The following is a 15,411-nucleotide window of genomic DNA, read 5'->3' as shown; positions in this document are numbered from 1 at the left end:
AATGAAGATGACCACAGATTGCTCCATCAGCAGCTTAATGGTAATTAACACATTGTCAGCTCCAGAGTCCTAGGATCTGTTGAGGGGTTTTGCATCAATTCGATGTTTCTGTCTATCTCTGTTGGAGTAAAATGATATTATTGAGCAGCAGCGTATTTGGTAAACACCAAACATTTTGATCAAACCGTTACCAGTGATGGCTGCGAGAATTGACGTGGTTGGGGCTAAGCCAAATCTCCATCCTCAGACTTTGATAGTCATAATGCTTAATCACAAGCACTGCAATATAGAAATTCGAATAACACTTGTGGTCTTTATTTTTGGGTCGGTTAAGAGTCCAGGTTGATCCGAGGGTTGCAAGCGCTTGGCGCAGTTCTCATCAACATAAATCCATGTTGTCACTACCAGAATGTTTGTCAGACCAGGTTTCATTAATTGTCTCCCTTTGATCCTTACACTGTCGTCACCACTGACAGATTCATTCCACGTTGTCCGGAGTTTGAAGAAATTTATTCCCTCTGTACAACACAGTCACCAGCAAAGGAGTCCACGTGATACGATACTCCGCAAGCTTGTTGAGGCGTTTTTTGCTGATTGGTAGAGCAAGCGGGAGTTCATCGAGACTCAGGGGCCAGCAACAATTTAATGAGCGGGATAAAAAAAAAACCTGGGTGCGCTGAAATCTTCGCGCAAAGGGCCATGATAAGGCGATGAGGTATACTTGGGTAAGTTATTCCGCATCATAACTATCTAACATTCTGGTTGCGCATTGCTTTATTTTAGGGTACACGTACAGTAGGCTATTGTGTGTGGTACAGTGAGTCTGTCAAAGTTGTAAAGGAGGTAGAGCAAACTATGGTCCTTTGGAGAAAGTGCATTAAAATCTTCTTGTACGATTTGTATCTAAAAGATAAGAATAATTTTAACTATAAGATCCAGCCGACACTGAAAGGTCTGGATATGATGGGATTCATCACTGCAAGTTACTTTCATGAATTCCATTTTTCATTCATCTGCCGCCATAAAGTCAAATGAATCTGAATGCAGACTGTAACCTTTGGAGACATATTATATCAGTTTTAGCTGTCATCAAATGTCACATCTATGAAGAGCAGCTCTCTGCTCTCTATCCCATCTGAGTGCAATGGATGGTCCAAAATTGTGACAGGAAACGAGGACCCATGATCACTGCTCTTTAAAGATTCAGACAGTCAGAGTACCGACTACACCTTCACACCCGCATGCGAACTAATGATGATACAAACAGCATGGAATAGAAAAATAAGGAGGCCTTAAAGGGGCAATCTGGGATTCAAACAATAACAAAGCAGTCTCCCTGCCACTTTTTTGGTAAACAGCTGAGTGATGGGGCTGGAGAAATGTAACCACTCTCAAATTCATAGACGGAGCTATGGGCAAGACTGACCATCCATGAGATAAAAATGCTATTTTAACCATGTTTTGAAGCTATTCAGTGTTTGGTTACAATTACATTGTTTACAAACAATGGAGTAAAACAATCTTCTATTTTGGGTTCTGATGGGGTAAGACAGTTGAACTAAGATCATGAGGCATTTATAAGTGAAATTCTTCAAGAATTAATGGCTATATATCACATTCATTTAAAAGTCAAAACAATGGATGTACTAATCCCAGATTGCTCCTTTAAGGTGGTCTCAGTGATATAACCTACAGTATTACTTGTCTCCTCCTCCCCGTCCCCATCAAGAGATATTAGCCTTTTATGGTTGCTCTCGAGGTAATTTCATAAGCCATCAGATTTTTAGAAAGACTGACAGTTGACTGGTTATTACTCTATTATAAAATGGCTGATTAGAAATCCTGAAAATGTCCCCTTTCATTAGCAAAGAGCTTTTATTCCAATCTTGTTAAATCCACTTGTTTTCAATAAAATGACTTTAGTCAGACTGAATGGGAGTGTTGAGAGGGCCGGACTAGGAGAAGACATCTAAACCACCATACTCCATTAGTCTCCAGCACTGCATGGGATGTGTGGACAGTGCTGTCCTAATGTGTTCATAGGCAGACTCCGGAAAGGATAGTTGTGGGTTAGATTCCCGGAACAGCAGTATAGAGTAATTTCATAGCTCAGAGATTGATATAGACATTGCTTATAGGACTATTATCCCCATCTTTAAAGTGACAAATACAGATTTGTACAGTATTTGTCAGATAATGTCTACCTTAATAAAGAATTAGGGATTATCTTGATAGATTAAACCAGAGCCAAAGATTGTATTCAAGTGTCATCCGAGTGTATTCGAGTTTTTTTATTATTATTATCATCAGAAACAGTGGGACTATTGCACAAATTAGAAACAAGCTAGAGTTGCTGACAGTGCCCTTAAAGTAATTTCCAGAGTAATTTTGTCACAAGATAAAAAGGTTTGTTTTTTCTTTGATCCATATAATTGTTACATAATTTTCAGTCGGGGAAAACAAGGGAGCACAATGAGTTCTCTTTCAGCGTAGCATAGTACAGTATAAATAAATGCGACTACATACCCACATGCACCCACACTCAACCATACCCAGCAAGCTCTCTTTATCCAAGGATTATTCATCTGTAGATGTTCTTAAATGTGTAGGCAGAGAGAAGCACATCAAGAGACTCTGTTATACAAACTAAACCCAATGCGTGTAAGGTCTCTGCTCTTTGGCTCCTCACAGAAGAGGAGACGTTTGTGTTTCAACACTCGTCTGTGATTATTTTAATATAGTTAGGCCTGTTCTGGATTCTCCACTCTCATGGAGGGACGTTTTGTGTCTGCTGTGAAATGTTTATACGTCACTCCGTTTCAGGTTTAGAAGGGGGGTGGGGGGGGGTGGGGGGGGATTGGGGAATGAGAACAGGGTTGAACTGACTTCTACCCAACCAATTTCACCTTCCATTTGAGTTGTACATGTATCCATGAAGAGACTGACTTAAAACTCAATGCATAAGATGATGCGAAGCTCTACAGTATACTGTAGGTGAAGTTGCTCAAGAGATATTTAATCCAAGAGACAACGATAACATTGAGGCAGACATTCCATTTCTTACCTTGTGTCATAGATGGCAAACAGCTTTTTATTCCCGTCCACAGCATTCCTGCAAAAGCAAAAGGGGAAAGAATTACTTTTCTTGTTCCAATGTATGTATCAACTTGAGCTATATTGTCAGAATCCAGGCCTAGAGACATGGAACCAGGGTCTGGTGGCTTAAGACTTGGCACGAATGTCACTGTTGTCACTGCCTTAAGGGCCTAGTGTACCAACCAAGAACCAGACAGGACTGCTACTACAAGTCTGTCACACATGTTAACTGTAATGTTAAGCTTTCTACAGGAAATCTAAATACTAGCTGAAAGCAGACACCATTCTCACTCATACTGGGGTTGGTGAAATAACAGTCACTTTGCTCATCAATAGCTTGACTGAAGCCTACAGACAAGCTTATCAACAGGGTGTAATGGAGCATCATTGAACGATACAATCTATATTTTCCCTAACATTCTCTTTCTTATACTTTTCATAATGCATGCCCGTGATAGGTTTTCTGACACATCCACAAGTTATGGATGATACTGTAGGAATGCTGCCCACATTCCTGTGCATTTGTATTCATTCAGGTCTGTTCAGTGGATTTATATGGATATCTTTAATGCACTTTATAGCCTACTACTTGCTACTTATGAGCACCTTTCTGCAATGGCTCAGATGTATTTCTCAGTCATATCAGATAGAGAATCCGAAAATGGGATTAGAGATCCCTCTTATGGCTGTCTTTGTAACTACTCTCTCTCTCTGTCTCTTTCTCTGTCTCACACACACACACACATACACGCACACACACACACACACACACACACACACACACACACAAACACATCGTAGCTCTCTAGAAAAGCTGCTTTCAGTAATAACTCCAACAGTTATATAATTACTGCACACCGTTTGACAAGGTGTGTGGTCATGTAATACTCATTTGGTTACGTATATTAGAGAAGCAGGGCTTTATCCAGTGACGCTTGCCATATTGAAGTCAATTGGGCATACAATACTTGATTCGTATACACTTATCTTTTTTTCAACCTATTGTATTCACTGGAACACTGACGCTGAGAAGCTAATGGCAAAGTAAAGGATGCCAAGTCAGCAGAATTGTTGGGAAACCCTCTACATTTGCTGCCACCGTTTTAATCATTGCTCTGGGGCAAATAAACCTCCCCGAAAGAGATGCCCGTCTCTAGTTTTTCCAACCTCCAGCCTCCCTTTCATTTTCCTCCTGAGGGGCAATTATGGTGTGCGATCGGAGGTGACGTCCCTCAACTTTGATTCCAAATATTAGCCATTACAACCAAAGTGTCAGATCAGCGGAGGAACAGCCAAGGGAAGTCTTCACGGCGCAGCAGAACTGTGTGGTAAGCTTTTGTAACTACGCTTGAATGCCTGTGCAGCAAACCGTTGCAGTGCTATACACTGAGAGATGTAGTGGGCTGTGTGAGCACTGGAGGAGAAAAAGTGTATACTGTAGGACCGCCAGAAAGGACGGAATTCTTATTGGGGTACAGACCGGCTTTGAGCGTCGGTGGACATACGAGAGGCTTATTGATGGTTTGCGTTACACTATCGTATGTGATATGGGATGTAAGAGATATGGAGATACGAGATAAGTCTATTAAGATGTGGAAGGCTTATTCAATGTGTGAGTTCATTAGTGAGTCGTAAAAGAGGACAACACAATGCAAGCTCCGTACAGTTTTAGCAAGGCAGGGTATTTCTGAAGGAGAATCTACTGTCCAGCTGCGGTGCAGTCAACATTGCGGGATTTGCTGTCCAGTTCAAATGGAATACTGTGCTTATCAATAACGCACCTAAAACGATACAGGTATAGCTCAAATTTCACATTCATTTAATTGATTTACTGGAAAACTGTATAGCCTACGTCTTTTCTCTCTAGGTTACTCAACTCAGAGAAATCAGATGGCAAGGGTTTTGTGCAACGTCAATTGAATGTAACGCAGCTTCTGCGATGTTGGGAATCTAACAAAGGGCTCATTGTTAAGGTCTACTCTTGTGAAATATTAATGAAATATGTTTTTCATTGTTATTATTTACATGTTTCTTAGACTGCATAGTACTACTGTTTGGCGTGGAGGGAAGCTAATGACGTGATGGAACAGTTAAAGTGTTTGATTGGAGGTACATTCTGTGTCATACGGAATATCCACGCGCACGGTTATCTATTAGCCCCTACATGATATGTGATAATCCAAAAGCGTAACATAGTAACCCACATTTGAGCAGGATCAACCTAGTGTAGTTTAATGATGATTGAAACGAATATAATAATACTAATACTAATAATTAATATTATTTTAATAATTATTATAATTATAATTATAATAATACCATTAAATAAAAATAAGCTTATCTTTTTAACTATTCAATAACAGGCTGACAATCGTAATGTAGTTAGGCTACGCATGTATTGCCATGCACCTAAAAGGCAATATCAAAGCACTGTATAATTATCACCTATTTATTAGAGAGATATCCATGTGACTTGTTTCAGGAATGGGCGATGGAATGCGCTGCAGCTTTGCAATGAGAAGTCTGTGGGTCTCTGTCTTGCTTGTGAGCATCACCTGCCGTTTTAGGTAAGGCACTAACTTTCACAGTAGCCCATAGGCTATTACCTAAGAAATATCTTAGCACATATTGATTTCAAGAATTCCACATTATTGGATAGGACAGCCAGCTCTGTCAATTTCTCTTTAGCTTAATTGATTAAATTACGTTGATGTAAAGTGCAAAGGTAAACGTTCCTCTTTGTTATGTGACAGCCTCTCCCAGACTGCAACTGGAACTCCCAAAGAGGCAGAGCTAAACGACAACATTACCATCTTCACCAGGATCCTGGATGGACTGCTGGATGGCTACGACAACAGACTCCGCCCTGGACTGGGAGGTATGCATGATGCAAATGTGAACACCTGTCCTTTTCTGTATGTTGTACATATCTAAAACATCATACTATACATGAGAATTGAGTGGACAGTGCAATACTTACTTCATAGTGTGTTCTTGTAACCTAAAGGCATAGCTGACATGATTATTCCATGGCAAAATTCTGAAATATAATTGTTTTAACAGAGGTGAATATAGTCAATGTATTTTCACTCCAGTGCAGTCTCTGTGTCAATATTATCCTGAGTAAGAGATCACACAGCTCCCCCCATAATGGGAGGGAACAATGGACTGCACTGCAACGTCAGTCCCCTATTTATTCTGCATGGTGAAGGGATATGTGCCCGCATTCATAGACCCTGGAGTAGGTCTTTGACAAAGAAACATGATCATTGCAATTGTAAGGTCCTAAAGTGTGAATCCGCGAGACTGCCAACATGCTCTGTATCATGGCCTTTTGAAAGTGCTGTTGTGATTGCCAGCAAGCTGGTGACCTTGAGAAAGCCATCACTCTTCTTTCATAAAGAGCAGGTTCTTTGTACTCAGTGGACTGAGGCCAGTGTAGGCGAGAACTTTTTTCAATTTCTCTCACTGACTAGAAATATGGTGTTTTTAAAAAAATTTGTATTAGCCATATGCTTTTACTGAGAATGAATTGATTCAAAATCATGTACAGTATGGGAGGGAAATGTATTGCAAGTACTGTACAGATGTGTTTTGCTCACATACAGTATGTGATTTGTGTTCTGTAATTGTATTGTGTGGTGTGTGACTACACATTTTGTCTTCTCCTTGTTGTCATTCATTTTCAGACTTTTCATTGTGTAAAGGTCAATGTAGTGTTAACGCAGATCAGATGTTACTGGCAATGCTACTGTATCGACATGGAGGGGCCTCCTATTGAGAATTAACAATAATGTAGTTGATTAGCATCCATAAGAATACTGTATGTATTGAGTTGCTTTTGAAAAATCAGATTGAAACCGTCTAAAGATTTGCTCAAAACGACTACTTGTAAATATTGAAATTCTCCTCAGCAATGCCAACTCAAGTGTTTAATGTGTGAAGTCTGTGTTCTGTTTGTGGACACTTGACATTAGGTTACTCTTACGCATTTGTTCAAATCTGTCTCAGTGATTCACTCTCTGCACATGTGTTCTCACAGAAAAGGTGACAGAGATCAAGACCAACATCTTTGTCACAAGCTTCGGTCCTGTATCCGATACTGAAATGGTAAAGACATATTTTTAAGGAAATTTCCTCTTAATACAAATTGAAGGAACTGCTTCGTTTTTCCTCCAGTAATAATTTCAGACTTCTTTTGGATGAATGCATTATTCTTTAATTTGTCTGTATGCATGTCAAATCCTCTAAAGTGCCCTGTCATTGGTGTTCGGCTAACCTGCCGTCCCCGTGAACTGTAGGAATACACCATCGACGTGTTCTTCCGGCAGAGCTGGAAGGATGAGCGGCTGTGTTTCAAGGGCCCGATGGAGATGCTTCCCTTAAACAACCTCCTGGCCAGCAACATCTGGACCCCTGACACCTTCTTTCTCAACGGGAAGAAATCCATCGCTCACAACATGACCACACCCAACAAGCTGCTTCGACTGCAAGACGACGGCACCCTTCTTTACACCATGAGGTGAGCTCGCTCGTTTGAACCGTGCTCTCCAGGTACGCCTCTAAAGTTCAGGCTTCAACTAGTCCCATTATAATTGTTATGTGCAGCTTGTTGACTATCGCTGAAGTAGTCACACAAACAAATCCAAAGTTATCTTTTGAATGAGAAAACAAGAATTTAAATTATTCAATCATGAATCAATTAAATAAGAGTCAGCTCATTAAGAGTAGTTGCTAAATAAAACATCAACCAGCTGACAAAACACAGCCCTTTCTAAAGTGCTGTACAAATACAACCCTCGTTCCCACAAAACCTCGGCCTCAGCTCTCTGACGGTTAATCTAATCTCCCGTTCTTCCGCATGTGGGTCACATGAACTTGAAAGCGGGGAGTCCATGTTTCCCTTGACCCAGTCCTCTGAGGCAGACTACTAAGGCAGGGTCTCTCTGAGAGCGGGAGGCTCTGTGCGTTTCTCTCCTCCTCCAGCCGTGCTCTCTCCACGGAGTGTCTGCCCCATTAACCACACTGCCAGAGCACAGAGACATCGCCATGGAAGGAGAAAAAAACACCCCAGCTCCCACTAGCTTCCTTTTATCTTTACGAGAAACCCAATACCACTCCACTCTCCTATTACTCTAACAGTCTCAATGAGTGCTGTACATTTCTGATTTTGAGATTATTCTCTGAATGTTGTATCATTTCACATACATTTAACACTACCATTATCACTAATGCCCTCTCATGCACACAGTAATCTCCTCTCTAAAATGTATTACAGAAAGGTCACATACAGATTGATGAATGATAGTTATTAGCTGGCTCTGGAATGGAAGACTGAAGCTAAAATGGGATACTAGGGTGTTTACAAATGTCACTGTATGTTTTTTCAGTCTCTTTAATGGAGGGTTACATTTATTTAAGTCAATAAAATGCTTTAATTGGTCACATGCTGTATTTTTGCAATCCACGAGCAAAAGCAATCTTCTGTACCCAATAACAACAGTCTATACTATCTAAGCTACAACATGCCACTGTATGGTTTCCCCACTGCTTTCCTATTTGTTGTCAACCGTCATCAGTTCAATTGGACAATACACTCCAAATCAAATATTAATGCAGAACTATTAGGATGTGGATGTGGGAACGTCATGTCAATAATGAATATTGATCTTTGATAGCCCGTGTCCACAATGTTACATTTCCTACCACAGACTCTTAATGCCTTTGTGGAACCGGAACAAAGGTATAAGAGGAAGATGTTATGCATGCGCTGCCCTCCTAGCTGTACAGCCAATGGGTGCAGTGGTGCTCTACAATAACTACTGTACTATGAAACACTCCTCAGATGAAAGACGGGAAGAGTTTTGATGATGCTGTTACCAAAAGCGAAAAAGAGCTTGTTCGATCAAAAGGACAAATTGATTGCATTAGACACACTAGACCCACATTATGGTTGAGTATGAGAGAGAATGCCTAAAAAAGTGATTACAAATACAGATGCACGTCTTTGTCTTCTTAAACAAAGAAGGGCCAATGTGCAATTTCTCTTGGTCTTTTAATTAAAGTCATCCAGCACTATAAAGAAGTATCTACTAGGAAGTTCATGTGTGGGAATGAGTCATCCTCACAAGCATGCCAGAGCTCTGTTAAGCTGAACTAACATATTGATAATCAGGGTATTGTGTTCTTGTTCTGGATGGCCTTGCTAAGCAATGACACACTTCTCGGCCAGGAATTGATCTCAGATGAACATCGACTTAAAGGACACTTTCCTCCCCAGTATCGTACAGTAAGCATTGACGATGCAATCAGCAGAGACAAATTACAAAGGTTTGTTTTGCGAGGACATAATGGAGTTTGAATAGTGGAGATGCTTTGAAGTAAAGGCATTTCTAAATGAGACAAAGAGAGAATCTATCTTTGCATTCAGTAACAGAGCGTTCATTACCTTCTGGTGACATGGTGCTTGATTACATACTCATAATAAGGTTGGTAGGTCATCATGCAGATAGACATCAACATTTTGGATTTCTAGTCACTTTGATCATGTGAATCCATTGCTTTGATTCACTACAGTTATGTGTCTCAAAATTTAAAAGAGATAGTTTGAACATTCTAGAACAGTCCACCAGAGGGGGGTGCAGGACAATAGAAGGAAGCATATTGAATATGGCAGCAAGGTGGTGGGTTATCCCCTGTACATGACCTGAGTGTACTGTGTCACCTTATGTTTTTCTAGTGAACATTATAATATTTCTGTCATATGTTTAATCAAATAAGCCACATACATTTTACATCGATCTTGGAGCAGTGTTTCAATCTACATGACACTCTAACTGCTGTCAGGAACTGATAGTAAAGGTCAAAATATTACATTGCAGATGCTATTTCAGGATTTACTCAAAGCAAAAAGCAGGTTTATTCACTAAAAATTAAAAATGAGTCATCATGAATTACATATCAAAACATAGGCATTGGGCATGAAGTGGTAAACATTGCTATATTTAATGTCAGATTTGTGCAGAATTGATATCTGATGTGATCACGCGAGGACTGACTGTAATGTTGATGCTGCTAAGTTGATTGACTTGGCTGTGACCAACAGGATGATTATGATTATGATAAGAATCGCCAGTAGAGGGCAGTATAAGATCAGGTCTAGCAACTGAGCCTCTCAGGTACGGTACTGTTGTCATGGCAGCCTGGAACCAGGCTGATGGGCTTTGTGTCTCAAACATTCTGTCTGAAGGTTACTTTTAAGCAGATAAGCTACAATAATGATTACATGTTATATGCATCCGGCCATACCATTGTGTGCAGGTGTGTGTGTGTGTGTGTGTGTGTGTGTGTGTGTGTGTGTGTGTGTGTGTGTGTGTGTGTGTGTGTGTGTGTGTGTGTGTGTGTGGGTTGTTGGTGGGTGAGTGTGGGTGGGTATGGATGTGTAGGTGTGCATGTTTGTGCAAGTGCATTTATGAAAGAGAGAGAGAGAGAGAGAGACAGAGAGAGAGAGAGAGAGAGAGAGAGAGAGAGAGAGAGAGAGAGAGAGAGAGACAGAGAGAGAGAGAGAGAGAGAGAGAGAGAGAGAGAGAGAGAAGCCATAGTGGTAGTTTGCCGCTGGGCACAATGTTATACTGTATGTCCACAGCTAGGTGGCGCCTTTGCCCTAATTTTGAAATGATTCCCTGAAATCATTCATACAGGCTTGTTTACATACTGTGATTATTCATCTATCCTAGGAGGAATCGATGCTGGTATTATATTATCAATCATAGATGTTAGAATTGTTAATCACCTAGTTCAACATTGAACATATTTTTACACAAATTAATGTTAAAAATGATCATGATCATGGTAATAATTGCTCATGATGATGATGGCGATGATGATGATAATGACGATGATGATTATTATGATGATGAAATACATTGCAATTGATCATGATATGGATATGCCATTCATTTCTGTGATATTCTCTTTCAGATTAACTATATCAGCAGAATGCCCCATGCAGCTGGAGGATTTCCCCATGGATGCCCATGCTTGTCCACTCAAGTTTGGAAGTTGTGAGTTAAAGACCCTTTACTAAAAAAATCTGGCATTGTTATAACAATAATAATAATAATAATAATAATAATAATAATAATAATAATAATAATAATAATAATAATAATGGTGGTGAGTACCAAAAGTGAGAACCCAAAAGAGTATTTATCTGTGTACTATACCTTCTAATAATGAGTTATTAGAAACTGAAGCTTATTAAGGAGAATACTTTCTCCTTCAGTATGAGAGTTTTTGTATGACCAGCGAACCTCCATGTTGTAAGTCACCCAGGTCACTAGTCTCATGAAATCTGCAAGTCTGATGCAAGTAAACAGATATCGAATAGAATTGGTGGCAGAGATTAATGTACGTAATGTCCTTGTCCTCCAGCCGTGAAGCTATTATTGTTCGGGAGGTCTGGGAGGTGACCACGTTGACATTGACACCCAGCTCATGATGAAGTCATTAGTCAACATGTCAGATGTATGGTTTATCTTTGACTTCACTTTGCCATCTCTACCTCATAAAAGGTGGACACACACAGACACAGACACAGACACAGACACAGACACAGACACAGACACAGACACACACACACACACACACACACACACACACACACACATTCACCACACACACACAACACCAAGGTAAACTCGTAATAATATCATGACACTGCTACAGTACGTCATGTGCCTGTGTAACCAACCAAGCTTTTACTGCGCTCTGTAAGCCAATTAGACTGCCTCACAGTCAACGGTCAGGGCTGGAGTCGTACAGGAAATCTGGGGACTTCCTGTCCTCGGAGATTAAGATTAGCACCTTTGAGGTCTTCCCAGCCGTCAATTTACTGTGGACAGGGTTATCTAAGGCTTGGCTTCAGAGGAATCTCCGCCTGCTCCAGTCCCCGTCACAGGGATCACAGCAGAGGGCCACTGACAATGCCCCTCCCCCCTGTCAGTTTTAGAAACTGGGCGGGGTTACATTGATTGACCTACGCCTTAGAGATCGACCTCCTCCTGTAGGTTTGGATGGAGATAAGCAGGAAGCTGAGACTGAGGCAATGTGCTCGTATCTATGAGTCTTGTATACGCAAAATAACAACAAGTTATATTGAGTAAAATGCCCCTTTAAGGGACCAGTCTTTAATATGATGTTATACATTTGATATGGGGGAATTCTTTCATAAAAAGTAACTACTTGCAAAAATGAAATATGGTGATTGTAGATTATTAAAGCGATTATTATTATTATTATAGATTATTATTAATTATTGTAAATGTACAGTACTGTGGGTATATCCCTGGTGCCATGTGGTAAATTAAAGATATGTGTAGTTGTTTCATTAATTTGTTATTCTATGAAGATTGGCAAGAGTCAATGCACCCCACATTGTCCAAATGTTAAAACCCAGTGCGTTTGAAGTGTTTGAGATTAAAACCTGATCTAAGTCTCTCCATCCTCTTCTAATGTGTTTGGCACTTTAGATCCATATCTTTTATGTATTTGGCTTGTTGTCAGTTCACTGTATGCCTGATCAAATGTGTCAGTGTTGATCTCAAATCATATCGATGCAAAAAGAATACACAGAGAATTCACTGACAGACCAGCATTCACCCCAACGCCTACTGTACATTCACCCCACTCCTACTGTATGTATTTTCCCCCTATCACTCTGTATCTCTCTCTCTCTCTCTCTCTCTCTCTCTCTCTCTCTCTCTCTCTCTCTTGTGTGTTCCTGTGTTCTATGTTTCTTACTCATATTCTTTCTTTCCTTGTCTCAATCTCTCCCTTTCCCTCCTTCGTGTTCCTTTCTCTCGTCTGTGCTGCTTTTTCTCTTTCACTCTCTCCCCCTCCATCTCCATCCCTCAATATTTCACTCTCTCCACTCATGCTTTTGTTCGATTTCTTGCCCCCCTGCTGTCATGTTCCTCAGACATCCAGCAGCTAGCGTCTATCTGGGCGGTTAGTCTGGAAATTTGAAGGACAACAGGACATTTGATGTTTCTAGTTTTCTCTCTCTCTACCCTTTCTATCCCACTATGTAATTGAAACTTCTTCAGTATGTGGGAGTCTAACCTAGACCACTTCAATGTAGACTTGCACATTGGTTCCAATCGAGAGCTTTCCTTTTTACAGGAAACACTTTGATGTGCCACCCCACTCAAAACAACATCCGTTGGTCACTTTGCTCTGTCACTATGGAAACTACAGTATTGTCATCCTCTCTGTACAGTATGCAGCATATTTGGATCTTTTATTATGAATCTCCCTACAGGTGTACCCAACGCAACCCATGTGCCATATTATTTACCACACACAGTATAGCACTGTGGTGTATAGCAGATGAATGGTCATGGCAGAGTTTATTTTAATAAACAGTGACTACAGGGCAGAGATTGTAAACACTGGCAGATATGGTAAAACGGTAAACATTCAGCATGTTCACCATCTCTCAATGCCAGAAGCAGATATCCCAAAAAACCTGCCGAATTCTCCCCTCACTGACCCCACATCAAGAACATGCTTAATGTAAATAGAATAATTCAATTGTTTATAAAATAATACAAAATCATCTTGATTATACTGAATTATCTTAAACAATGAAATGATGCCAGCCAGAACTGCTCTTCATAGTCTCCCGGTAGGGTTGAAGCTAAAAAGGGTCACTTCCTACTTTTACCTACCTCCCTAAATATTAACAATACAGAACAGCCATGGGGTCTTTAATACATGCTTTCCCATTAGCTAGATTCACAGTATACTGTATTTAACCCCCATATTGACTATTCTCAGTCTTTGACTTCACAAGCTCGCCTCTCACCATAATGTCACAAATTAAACTAGTGATCTTTTCTCCCATGGCCGCAGAGTGTCACATCGTCAAGACATACTGTAATAATATTTGGGAGAGATGAAATCAGGGAATTTGAACATTTTATAAGGATGGTTATTTCTTGACAGGCAGGCACCTCATGTGCATGTGCTGGACAAAGGGTTCACTTGATGTTGGAGCAGAGCATAGTATTTTGTCTACTATTTTATCCATGTTTATTCAAAGAGTGCTTGTTGTAAGGTACAGCGGCAGCAGGAGTATTAGGAAAGCTCAGGGAAGAATGGATCCTGTAATCCTTGTGTTAAGAGGGATGGATTTTAAGGACAGGTTGAATACTGAAGCTGTGGGTGTGAACCAGCACACAGAGATCTAATGCAGGTCATTTTTTACAAGGAGCAAAAAGGAACACCAATTACACTGGTAGAGAGAGAGAGAGAGAGAGAGAGAGAGAGAGAGAGAGAGAGAGAGAGAGAGAGAGAGAGAGAGAAACAGAAACAGAAACAGTAACAGAGAAAGCTATGGTAGAGGGAGAGAGAGTGAGGGAGAGAGAGAGAGAGAGGGAGAAAGAGTGCGAGAGCAAAAGAGTGAGAGAGAGAGAGAGAGAGAGAGAGAGAGAGAGAGACAGAGAGAGAGAACCTCAGAGTGGGAGACAAAGAGTAATTTATCACTCAGAGATTAAATTACTGTAATAGTCTCTGGGCAACTTTGAAATTATTTTGACCCAATTTTAAATTATCATTGTCATGACAATTGGGCATTTTTGATAACTATAGTTTATCGGACTGATGATGTAACACCAAATTACATTTGATTACAGTCAAGGATAAGAACCTGTATCATTTTCTTCCATAGACAGTTACTGCTCTTCATTGAAGGAAAAGACTCAGAGTCTGTATGTGATTGCCAATAGGTTATTATTGCAGAGATTATCTAGTCTGTATTGATTTCTGATTCATGTGAGAGTTTGTATTTCCTTATAAATCCACAGATGTCATGAGATCATTATTTGCTTCATTTTATTTTTTAAATAAAAATTCTCTGATCTCCTTTCGAACCAGATTTCCAGACATATGAATTCTGCTTGAGTTGTTTTCTTTACTCTTAAAGATTATTGTGATTATTGATTTATGAAGAGGTATTCTTTTCTAGTAAGCTAGACTACTCATCCTGCTACACCTGCTAACCCTAACCCTGTTTGGCCTTGTTTCATTATGAATCAACAACGTTTCTTATTTATAGTGTACATAATTGACTATGTACAGTATAAAGGCATAACCTACTGTGCATCTTCCCTCTAGTAATTTATATTATGCGAATTTGAAAAGTAGGGTTTGCATGTACTTTAAACCACTGACTCAAATAATTTGGCTGATGATATGGAAGTACTGTCTGCCATACTCTGCTCTGGTAACTTCAGCAGCAACATCCACAGTCAT

General features: G+C 40.1%; 1 protein-coding gene across 1 annotated transcript in view; it reads right to left on the bottom strand.

The window, feature by feature from the left end:
- gabrb3 (gamma-aminobutyric acid type A receptor subunit beta3) overlaps nt 1-15,411 on the bottom strand; it is a gene marked incomplete at both ends in the record, with an annotated part of 43,505 nt that overhangs the window by 22,232 nt on the left and 5,862 nt on the right. The window contains one exon of the mRNA XM_083671935.1: nt 3,065-3,112. Within this exon, the coding sequence (XP_083528061.1) occupies nt 3,065-3,112 (48 nt within the window). The remainder of the gene's footprint in view (nt 1-3,064; nt 3,113-15,411) is intronic.

The sequence above is a fragment of the Argentina silus genome (assembly GCF_951799395.1).
Source record: "Argentina silus genome assembly, chromosome: 6".
NCBI classification, from domain to species: domain Eukaryota; kingdom Metazoa; phylum Chordata; class Actinopteri; order Argentiniformes; family Argentinidae; genus Argentina; species Argentina silus.
This window is presented reverse-complemented; position numbering and strand designations above follow the sequence as displayed.